At 31.2% G+C, this 12,141-nt stretch overlaps 1 protein-coding gene across 1 annotated transcript; it reads right to left on the reverse strand.

Moving 5' to 3' along the window:
- Nucleotides 1-6,318: 6,318 nt before the first annotated feature.
- Nucleotides 6,319-10,293, reverse strand: LOC108329223 (DEAD-box ATP-dependent RNA helicase 24). Its single transcript, XM_017563342.2, has 5 exons — nucleotides 9,512-10,293; nucleotides 7,942-9,170; nucleotides 7,076-7,115; nucleotides 6,554-6,956; nucleotides 6,319-6,470 (listed from the first exon to the last, which is right to left on the reverse strand). The coding sequence occupies exons 1-5, from the start codon at nucleotides 10,092-10,094 to the stop codon at nucleotides 6,425-6,427; spliced, it is 2,301 nt and encodes a 766-aa protein (XP_017418831.1). The 5' UTR covers nucleotides 10,095-10,293; the 3' UTR covers nucleotides 6,319-6,424.
- Between the last annotated feature and the right edge of the window lie 1,848 nt (nucleotides 10,294-12,141).

Here is a 12,141-nt window from a genome sequence, read left to right on the forward strand (position 1 = left end):
ATCAGAATAAAGTTCATCTAAAAACATATTTAATTCTAAAAATTTATTCTACTAATACTGAAATGTGTGCTAAGGAGAGGGAGATATGAATAATAGGAAGTTTTCATATGTTTTAACCACCAAACATAAATTCATTTTAAATTTTCCCTTTGTATAAAATTGTGTTAGAAAAAGCAAAAATGTATATGACAGCAAATTTTCTATAGAAACTTTACTTTAAAAAAATATATTTATGATCCTTAATACAGATATAAGATAAAAACTAATTCTTTAAAAGGCAATGTAACTTATCTAGTAATTGGTTATAGAGTTTTTCAATACAGTGTTTTGATTAAGACGAAGATTTGACTAATGAATTTGAGAGGATAAATAATAGATTGTGAAATTTTTTGAAATAAGAGATTTGAAAAAAACGAAAGAAGATATTTGAAAAAAAGGTTTATTAAAGTTTACATATGATGTAATAGATATGATAGATTAAAAATATATTTTAATATATAAAGTTAATTAATTATTATTTTTTCTTAAAAACTAAATATGTAAAATTAAATACAAATAACAACAATGTGTTACAATAAAATTAAAATTATCATTTTAAATTACGTAAATATTATTATAATTATAATAGTTATTGTTATTGATATATATATATATATATAATAAAAAAATAAAAAGTAATTATTTATATGTGCATAAAAATATTTTTGATAAATTACAAAAAATATTATTATTATGATAATTATAATAATAATAATATTTTTTATAATTTATATATTATTATATTATAAATTATTGTTATTATTAATAATGATAAATTATTATTTATTGTTATTATTAATATATATATATATATAATAATTATTATTATTAATAATAATTATTTTTTACTATTAATACAAATAAGAAAACAAATTATTTGTATATATAAGCAAAAAATCATTTTCATAAATTACAAAAACATTATTATTATAATTAAAATAATTATATATATATATAATTAAACAAAATAATTTTTATAAATTGCAAAAATATTATTATTTTTTATTATTAATAATATACATATAATAAAAAATAAAAATTTTATTATTAGTAGTATATAATAAGAAAATAAGAATAGTATATATATATATATATAATAATTATTATTAATAATAATTATTTGTTACTATTAATACAAATAAGAAAACAAATTATTTATATATATAAGCAAAAAATCATTTTCATAAATTACAAAAACATTATTATTATAATTAAAATAATTATATATATATATATATAATTAAACAAAATAATTTTTATAAATTGAAAAAATATTATTATTTTTTATTACTAATAATATACATATAATAAAAAATAAAAATTTTATTATTAGTAATATATAATAAGAAAATAAGAATAGTATATATATATATATATATATATATATATATATATGTATGAATCAAAATTGTTTTTTATATATCTATGTGTCAACAAAAACTCAAAATTGATTCCAATAATGGTGGTATAATCCATTCCAACGAAAATATCTATTCAAGTGACGGTGGCATAATCGATTTCATTATATTTTAGTTATAGGTAATCGATTCTAACTCAATATAAACAAATATAAAATCAATTCTAACATTACCAAATTCGATTTCACTATCTCAAAAATACACCTATAATTGATTTTAACTTTTATTTATTTATCCTGAATTAATTTTCCTTGCCATTCTCCTTTCTTATTAATTACTAATGTTAGATTATTGTAAAAGAAAAACGTTAGATTGCAACGTTTAAAACTTTATAACATTTAAATTCATTTTATTAAGTGTCCCAACGGTAAAATATTTAATGGCTTTTATTGTCTTTTATTGATTTTATTCTTTTTCTGAGATCTTTAGAAATTCTGAGGAGTTCCTGTTGTATCCTGGGAGACTTGCGCAATACACCTCGTGATTTTGTCCGCATTTTTTACAACAATTTTAAGGACTTATACATATGTATATAGATACAAGCGACTGAAATTTTATTCCTTTGATTTATGATCCGGTTAGTGTCCAAAACTAAAAAGGTATGGGAAACTATCTTGATTTGCAATGCTTATCTTAAATTATGAGATTGTATGGTTGTCTTGCTTTGTAATTTCTTTGTATTATATATATATATATATATATATGGATGAGATCTCTGGTTTGGATTGTGTTGGTGCTGATATTAAATGAAATAATTATGTTTTGGTAAACTGACTAAAGTTATTTTTTTTTTCATAATAATGATTAATGAAATGGTTGAATCTTTTTGTCTTTATTCAAGTTTTGTGAGTATAGAACTTAAACAAGAATGTGATGGTAATATTGAATTGTTCTATCAAAAATAGTAATAGAAGAATGTCGGGATAATATTGTTGGAATTGTTGTTTCGACTATAATTTGAGGCACAGTTATTTTACTAGTCAGCTTTATTTTTTTTTTTCGTGAAGTGTGATGTTAGCTTTGCCTTCAACATATTGGTTTAGTTTAGTTTGAATAAGCAATTTTATGGTACTGTGAACATATCTTCATACATATATATATTATGATTTGGTGCATAAAAATTTGGATTAAATATTGTGGGACCATGATGGGTTCATTTGTTATAATGTTAAGTTTGTAGAAATTTTTCAAAGATTGGCACATGGTATTGATTTAAGGTGGTGCATTTTTTTTTTTGTATAAATGCAGTGGCAGTTTTGTTTTAAAAGTAGAATAAGTGTTGATAATTTTACTTAATTACTCAAAGAAATAAAATTGGCTTTTTCACCTAATGATATTGATAGTATTCTAAATTTGAAAATGATTGTCATTATATGTTTGTGTGTGAATGACATGATTTTGGTACACGTAATGAGATTGTCGCTAGAACTAAATTGTTTCTAGGATCAAAATTTGAAATGAAACACATGGGTGAAGCAAATGTGATTTTAGGTATTAGAATGATAAGGAAGGGAGATAGTATATTATTATCCCAAGAACAATATATTGAGAAACTTCTTAAGAAGTTTAGGTTTTATGACCTAACCAGTGAGTACTCCTTGTGATGCTAATTCTAAATTAATGAAAAATAGAGGAGAATTATTATCTCAGCCTCAGTATGCCCAGATAATTGGGAGGTTACTGCACTTGATGAACTTTTGTTATGCAGTAGGTAGACTGAGTAGGTACACTCAATGTCCAAATCAAGAACATTGGGATGCACTTTCCAGGCTTATGAGATACTTAAGAGGTTCAATGGATTATGCCATTGAATATAGTGGATTTCTCACTGTACTAGAAGGGTACAATGATGCTAACTGGATATCTGATTCACATGAGACAAAATTCACTAGTGGTTATATATTCACACTTGGGGTGGTGCGATTACATGGAGATCAGCCAGACAAACAATTATTGCAAGATCAACAATGAAATATGAGTTTGTTGCTCTTGAGATGGCTGGTAGTGAGACTGTGTGGTTGACAAACTTCTTAGCGAACATTCCACTAGGAATGAAACCAACCTCATCGGTATCAATACATTGTGATTGCCAATCGACAATAGTTATAGCTAAAAACAAGAATTACAATGGAAAGAATAGAGACACAATTTGGTGAAACAGCTGCTAAAGAGTGGAACTATTTCCATTGACTATGTGAAGTTAGAACGAAATCTAGCAGATCCTCTGACAAAACCCTAGGAAGACAAATGTTATTAAAAACATCGAGGGGAATGAGACTTAAGCCACTGGCAAACAAACAAGTGATGGTAACTCAATCTTTGTGATTGGAGATCCCATGAATAAGGTTCATATGGGTAAAAACAAGTCACTTGTTAGTTCTGATAGCACTAAATTGATTTTAATCAATTATGTCCCTTCCTATGGTGTGTGTGAAAGTGCTAGAGACTGCAATATTGAGAGGTTAAACTTTGTCGTTAAAATTCTATGTGGTGAAAGAATTTTAGCTTAAACAAAGTTTTTAATGATTTTTTATATCCCTTACGGGTGGTGTATGATTTGCAGCATACACTTAATGAAATCACCTATATGAGTGTCGAACGGGGCCGCTTGCATGAGATCTTGGCATGATCTCTAGAGCACTCATGAATACCGGGCACGTGCATGGCCTATTAAGCGCAACACAACGATAACAACAAGGATTGTAGGGGTGTATTGTGATTGATAAACCTCTAACACACGTCAAATGTCTTTGGTTCATATAGCTTGCTATACCAACTACATTGTGTGTTAAGTATTTCAATCTAAGACTGGTTCATATAGCTTGCTATACCAAGTCTGATGCATTACATCCTATGAGACCCAGAATAAAAGTTTCTTATCTTTTTCTTTTGCAATAAGTGGGAGATTATTGTAATAATGTTATATTATTCTAAAAGAAAAACGTTGGATTGCAACGTTCAAAACTTTAATTGCCAATAACGTTTAAATTCATTTTATTAAGTGCCCCAACGGTAAAATATTTAATGACTTTTATTGTCATTGATTTTATTATTTTTTAACTCTATAAATAGAGAGTTTTTCCCTCATTCCAAAAACATCCCAAGTCAGTCTTCTCTCCTTTTCTTCTTTTTCTTTTATGAAATTATTCTGGGTTTATTTTATACTCTTTCTAGAGATCCTTGCTAATTCTGAGATCTCAGAATTCTGAGAAGTTCCTGTTTTATCCTGAGAGACTTGCGCAATACACCGCGGATAAATCCTTAAGGACACGCCTCCGGAAATACTACTCGTGATTTTGTTAGTATTTTTTACAACACTAACATCATCAAATTAAAGACCAGTCATTTTAGTATTTCATTGAACCTTCTATGTACATTCCCACGCACCTCTTGCATGATACATGAATGGATAAAACATTTCTCCACCAAATCCATTTCTTCAAATCGCCTCAAATTTGTAGAACCAAACAGTCTACACACTCGCATATCCAATCTCTCATAACAACGGAAACAATATTGTATGTATGTGGAAACAAACGTAGCCTAACATAGAAATATAATAAAACTATTAAGAATCTCGATCCTCCTAAAATTGAAAGTCCATGTGCTGAAAAGGCCTAAGACCTTAAAATTGATTAGCCTGTGGGCTAAGTGATCTATGAGCCTGATTCATTATTTGCTTGCAAGCTAAATAACCTACTTTGACTTCAATTTACAATTAGCATACAAGATAGACATCATTTTGACTCTACAATTTAACAAACTTTAGTTTCAACATCCACGAAGCTTAATTCATTCAAAACCAAATATGCTTTAAGTTATCTGCCTCAAATTATTGAACTTAGGAAACTGTGAAGAGATTGTGAATCTTGTTAGTTATAAGGCAAGTATCGATTTCTTAAAAGAGAAGGTTAATTATAGAGTTTATTAATAGTTAACCGAAAGATCCAACAAAATTATTAAGAATGTTTCACAAAAATATTGACTTTTGTAATATTTGAAGATAAAATAAATATAAATCATTTCATGTATAGGATCTAATGTCTACTTCGAACCATTTTTTTTGCATATTTCAATGCAATTCTCTTCATACAGTGATCTTTTCACCAACTGATAGATAATAACGATTAAAGGTAAAAGTACTCTGATGATAAAATGAGTTCAAATAACAAAGTATACATAAACCCACACACAAGGAAAAGAGAAAAGAGTTCAAATCAAATTTGTCTTTACAAAGAATTTTAAAAAATATACTATGATCAATCACAAAAAACTTGTATGTTTTCATTATAACAACATGGCACAGTAGCTCACAATGTTTCTCAATAAATATTAATATTATTAAATAATTTCATAAAAATCCAAATAATCAATGGATTTACTAATTAAGGCGAATCATACACTCCTTTATGAACTTTTTAAATCACTTTCAGATCCAAATAGGGTTCATCTTCTAAACGTTAGATTTTTATAAACTCGCATTCTGTTATTAGATTTAAATTTTCTAAAATAAGTTTGATGGTTAAATAAACATAATCGAAATAGAAATCTTCACAAAAAACATTAGTTAAATTATTTGATGAATATTAATCACCAAGAAAAGCACTCTTAACATCTATAACACTATAAATGACCACCTAAATAGTCCTTGTATTATACCTTTGTATGATCATTCAAACGCAAAAAAAACATTTAACTATGTTCTTTACCCAATACTATTGATTGATCTATCGTGTGAATAATCAGGTTTCGTGTGATAGGTATTGCTCTTTTTGTTGTGCAATACTGCTTTCAGAAACAAAAGATATAACCAACCAAACCTCAAACCTTTCTACAACTTGGCAGCTAAAATAATATTAGGTGACTGAAAACTGGAGCATTAATTATACAAAGAAAATCAATTCTTCACTTGACCTAAATATAAGAACATTGATACATTTGACAGTGGTGTCATTCAATGAGACAGACTATCTATCCCAACCTGATGGCCTCCGCCTCTCTTTGGGTTTAGAACTGCAGCCAAAGAAACGAAGAACATTAGCAACCAAATTATGTATTAAGATAAATATGCAACAAATACAGCTCCGAACACTAACCTATTCATGCTCTTCTGACCAGAATTTACTCCAGAACCTTGAGTGCTGGAATTTACCGCTGAAGAAGCAGGACTGGGTGAAGCAGTGTGCTGATACGTATTCACGTCACCACCAATTGATCCACCAGATACAAAACCAGGGAGTGCCGGTCTCTTATTAGCAGCCATGCTTGTATTGTTACCGAATGCTTGATTCTGAGAGTTCGACGAAGCAGCAACAAAGTTGTTTCTAAATTGTGACATCATTCCAGTCCGCAGAGAATTTACTGCGGCAGATCGAGTAGGAGCTGGGTTAGATGGTGCGTTGTTAGATTCGGGATTATATCCAATGCCCAAGCCAAAATCCACTCCACGCACACCACGGCCACCTCCGCCACCACCTCTACCTCTGCCTTTTTTCCCACCTGTACAGTACATATCGTAAGATATTAGATTTAATTGCTTGCAATAAAATATCGCGGAGTTTTTTAGCTGAGCAAATTACTATTTCATTTCTCATAATAACGCAAGTTGCATTTCATACCTCCTTTTCTTGCATCACGTTTCGACCTGAATCTCCCATCCTATTGAATTACAAGACAAATGTCATTAAATAAATTCAAGACCTATACAGGGGAATTGAACCCCTTTTTATTTTACATAATCTTAAAATATCAAAAGGCAAGTTTTTGGAAACATAAATATCACAACAACAATATAAGCAAAACAAAAGAAGTAACTCAATTTTATTACTCAATTCATCAACACAAAGCCTTACCCGTTTATTTTTCACAAAAACACTTTTCATATATACAAGTAACTCAATTATTTCAAAACTAATAGCAAAAAACGAGCTAATTTCGAACATGCAAATACAAGAAAATTTATCATATGTTTTATTTTTTAGAGAATATAAATGGGGGAAGATCTTAAGAGGACTTCAATAATAGAAAATTGAAGTAGAAAACCAAAACAAGTCAAGGAGATTCTAAGTTTTTAAGTTTAAAAAATAGCAATGAGATATGACTTTTGCAAACAATTTTAAGAATATTTTTTTCTTGTTTTTAAAATTAGAAAAGAGTTTTCAAAATTAGGAAACAAACAGTCCCTTGGCATCTGATGTACTCAGCCTCTTAAACCATCTCAACTGGCATTGATTAGCTCATATAACTCTGCCTAAAACTTATTACTAATTAAATCATTGCCACGAAAATACCATTATTATGTTGATATTTACAACAAACCAACAAAACCTACAAAAGTATCATGCGAAGACGAAACAAGATTCTAAAAACCCACAGTTGCATGAACCAGAAACGACCAAAGATAAGAGAGTCCACAAGCATTAAACAAGTTAAAGATAGCGATACAGATTGATGAATAGAAGAATATAATCGAAGGTATTGTTACCTTCATCGCAAGATCCATCAACTCCACGGACACATTCTGACCAGCAGCAACTAAGCTATTGACCAATTCACCAGCAAATCGCGCTTCTTTCTGAGTTATAAGAGTGTACGCAACCCCATCCTTGTCACCAGCACGACCTGTTCTACCAATGCGATGGACATGCATGTCCATATCCTTTGCAATATCAAAGTTTACCACTGACTTAATTGACTTGATGTCAAGACCCCGGGCTGCAACATCAGTTGCAATGAGCACATGGTAGAGACCGGATTTAAACTTCTGCAAAATATCCATCCGAGAAGCTTGATCTTTATCACCATGCAGGGCAGCAACTTTAAAGCCTATTTGAGCCAACTGCGATTCTATTTCATCCACAGTGGCCTTCTTTGAAGCAAAAACTAGAGTATCACCTTGATCAATCATTTCAGGTAGCTTTTCCAGAAGCCAAGACAACTTTTCAGTATCAGAAGGAATCACACAAACAACTTGAGTAATATCTTCATTTGCCATCCCCACCTCTCCAACAGTTACTCTGATAGGATCAGTAAGGATTTCCCTGGCCAACTTTTCAACTTTACGAGGCATTGTTGCAGAAAAGAGTAATGTTTGACGGTCTGGCCTAATCTGCCCAACAATGGACCTTACTTGAGGTTCAAACCCCAGATCAAACATCCGATCCGCCTCATCAAGCACCAGGTAAGTTGCTCTCGTCATCGTCAATGCCTTCATTTTCAGCATGTCTATCAATCTGCCAGGGGTAGCAACAACTATCTCACATCCAGCTTTGAGTTCTTTGAACTGTTCAAGCTTTGACATTCCACCATAGACAGCAGATACACGTACCCCATACGCTTTTGCAAATTTCTTGGCCTCCAGGTATATCTGATGAGCCAATTCTCTGGTAGGTGCACATATCACCCCTATAGGCCCCTCTTCCTTCTGAAGCTCAGGCTGATCCATGATATGCACAATCATAGGAAGCACAAAAGAAGCCGTTTTACCAGAACCAGTTTTGGCTATACCAATAATATCCCTGCCGGAAAGCACAACCGGCAAAGCCTGACATTGTATGGATGTCGGCTTCTCGTACCCTTGTTTTTTTATAGCATTCATAATCTGAGACGGAAATCCACAGTCCTCGAAAGCCTTTATTGGCTTGGGAACATCAAAACCAGATACACGAATAGCCAAACTCTTCCGGTATTCGCTTACGTCCTGCTCACTCATACCTGGAGTTAAATAAAATAACTTATAACAAAGGCATTCCATGGCCAAAATGAAAAATGAACCAACGGGTAATGATTAAGCTGCATTGGTTTGAACGTTTGAAAAATTTGTCTCAAAAGTGATCCGAATTGAGTTTCAATGTTTGCATTCTAAATTTAAGTTATTAGTAAATTCAGTATAAAAGGCTACCAAACGTTGTTTTCATTCTAAATCAATTCTGGACTCGATCAATTTCTCCGTTTATAACCAAACATGTGAACATTTACTTAAAATCACGCTAGCTAGTATTTCAATATGAATCCAAACACGCCCTAATATAATTTAGGGGTTATAGTGGAAGTACCTGATATTGAAGGTGTCTCTTCATAAAAATCCTTATTGAAGGGTTCGTAATCAATGGAAGAGTGATCGAGAGCAGGAATGGGCTCAATTTTCTTCTTGTCAATAACAATAGGGTTATCGTCGGAATCATACTCGATCAAACCAGCGTCCACGGCTTTGGCAGCAGCATAAACCTCCTCATCAGAATCGTACCCAGCGTGCAGCGCCTCGGACGCGAGAGTCAGCCCTAAATCCTTCTTTGCCTTCAAAAAGCTCTCCATGGGATCGTCGTCGTCGTCCCGGTACCGGTCCTCAGCCTTCTCCTTCGGCTTGGGCGGCGGCGCCGCCTTCATCTCCTCATGAATCCCCTCCATGAAGGCGTCGAGAGGGTCAATTTCGTCGTCATCGTTGCTGTTCTTGTTTCCTTCGTCGTTGTTGTTGTCGTCGTAGTCAATGTTGTCGAGGTCGGTGTCCTCGTAGTTGTCGTGGCCGTGACGGGAGGAGGGAGGGACGTAGAGTCGCTGAGGGGCCTGGGATCGCTCGAAGCTGTAGGTGGATTGGCGGTTTATGCCGAAGCCTTCGAATCCGAACTTCCTCTTCGACATGATGGGGAAGAGGAAACCCTAGCTGGTGAGGGAAAGTGGAAGAAAGAATTTGGGATCAGGAGAAGAGGGGTGAGTGAGGTGTTCTGTGGGTATTGAAATTGGCGCTTCCGCGAGTGGGACGTTGCAACCAGTGAATTTAGACACCACCGTGGTCGATTTCTGGTTAAAGGAAGAAGGGATGACGACGGACCTAAAGATATGGGTAAACGGGTGCCCGAGCCGAGGAAGCCCATTAATTTGGGAAGTATGCAACTGGGTCATCTCAAGGAAAAAAGTTTCTTGCTACACCTTCATAATTTGAATACGCACCCCCATAAACTTTAAATTTTAAATTCATCATCTAGTTTAGATTTTCGTTTAATGATGTTCTAAAATGTATAATCCAAAATATAAACTTATATTTATATTTTAGATTTTATAGTTTGGAATACACAATTTTATATCACAAACTATATTTAGGAATACAAAATTTTATATTAGAAAATGTATTTTTTTAATAAACATAAATAATAATGAGAGTGAAAACAGTTAAAAAAAATTGATCTTTTCAATGTCTAAGACAGTTTTTTACAGTAGTAAAGTGTTTCGGCTATGGGTCTGAAACAAAAAATTAAAAAATAAAACAGGAGCGAGGGATGAATGTTAATGTTATTTTTAAGCTTGTTCAATTTAAGATAATATTTCGGATCAACCAATCTAAAAGCATAAAATTTGGGTGATGTTATGGATTAGTGTTAATGTTAATTTTAAGCTTGTTCAATTTAAAGTTTATATTCCATATAAACCAATTCAAGTTACGATGCATGATTTTGACTTGTCTCTCTATAATTGTAGTTATGAGACGATTTAAAAAATTATTGATTCCTTCACCTATAAATTTACAGTTAAATGTTTTAATTTAAAAAATCTGTAATTGTGTGACCAATTTTAAGGTTTAATTTAGTATTTAAATTTAAAGAAACAGTGGAACCTTTGGTCGATTGAATTTCATAGGTTTTATAGCCAGTATTACGTGTTAATATTTGTTTGATAAATTTTTCATTGTTAATTGGGTGAAATATTGTTGTATTTTGAAATTTAAGAAACTTAATTGAATATTTTATTAATAACTGGACTAAATTGAAAAACAAATAAACAATAAAATTAAAAAAAAGTCACTAAACTAATTTTTAATGAAAAAACTAGGGAAAATAACCTTAGTCTGATCCAGTAAAGAATGAGAAACAAAAGGTTGGAGACGACAAACTGTTTTATACATAAATGAAATACGTAATACAGTTAATTAAATAACAATTGCCGATTGCAACTAGGAAAACAAATAAAATAAACTACATAAAATTAGCTATGTGCAACCTTTTTAGACAGAAAAAATTAAGGACAATTACAAACCTTTTTACACATGAAAATTAACAAAAATATTTGGTTGAAGAAAATAGAGAATAAATTAGAAGAAAAGTAAAAATTGAAAAAACTAGTTAAGAAATAGTATTTAAAAAAATCACCAAAGACACCATTTTATTTTCATTTCCCTTTAAGAGTAATTATGCCCAAATGAAGACATTAGTTATTTCCATTTGAAACCTCATTTTGGAAGAAGAATATTTACTTTTGTTTTATTTATTTTGACAAAATACAAATATGTTCGTTACAATTGGGCCTGAACAAATGATATAGTTCAACCATACCACTTCAAATCAACTTTGGAAACATGGTAAAAACTTGCCTAAACTTATTTTCGCCTAACTTAGGTTCACCTAACGTAGGTTGGTTAAACCAAGAATTAGAGAAGAAACATGAATTTTACGACATTCATCTTACTTTATGTCATTATTTGCTCTCTTTTTCTGTTATCAAGATGCCTATTTCTTGTATTGTTATTGACAAATTCAATTCTTAATCCAATCCCTTTGCTTTATTACGTTCGGGTATGACCCATAGCCTCTCATGCTAAGACCTAAAAAATTAACAGAAACTAAATAAAAACATAATAACGTCGAATTACAACTATTAGTATATTTATAGAAATTACATATTTTGACGCTACAAA

The sequence above is a fragment of the Vigna angularis genome, chromosome 2 (assembly GCF_016808095.1).
Source record: "Vigna angularis cultivar LongXiaoDou No.4 chromosome 2, ASM1680809v1, whole genome shotgun sequence".
NCBI lineage: Eukaryota > Viridiplantae > Streptophyta > Magnoliopsida > Fabales > Fabaceae > Vigna > Vigna angularis.

Excerpts from the sequence above, each read along its gene's own strand:
- LOC108329223 (XM_017563342.2), bottom strand. The coding sequence starts at position 10,094 with ATGTCGAAGAGGAAGTTCGGATTCGAAGGCTTCGGCATAAACCGCCAA. Across the intron at positions 9,171-9,511 it reads AGAGACACCTTCAATATCAG|GTATGAGTGAGCAGGACGTA; the intron begins GTACTTCCACTA and ends ATTTAACTCCAG. Across the intron at positions 6,957-7,075 it reads ACGTGATGCAAGAAAAGGAG|GTGGGAAAAAAGGCAGAGGT; the intron begins GTATGAAATGCA and ends TGTACTGTACAG.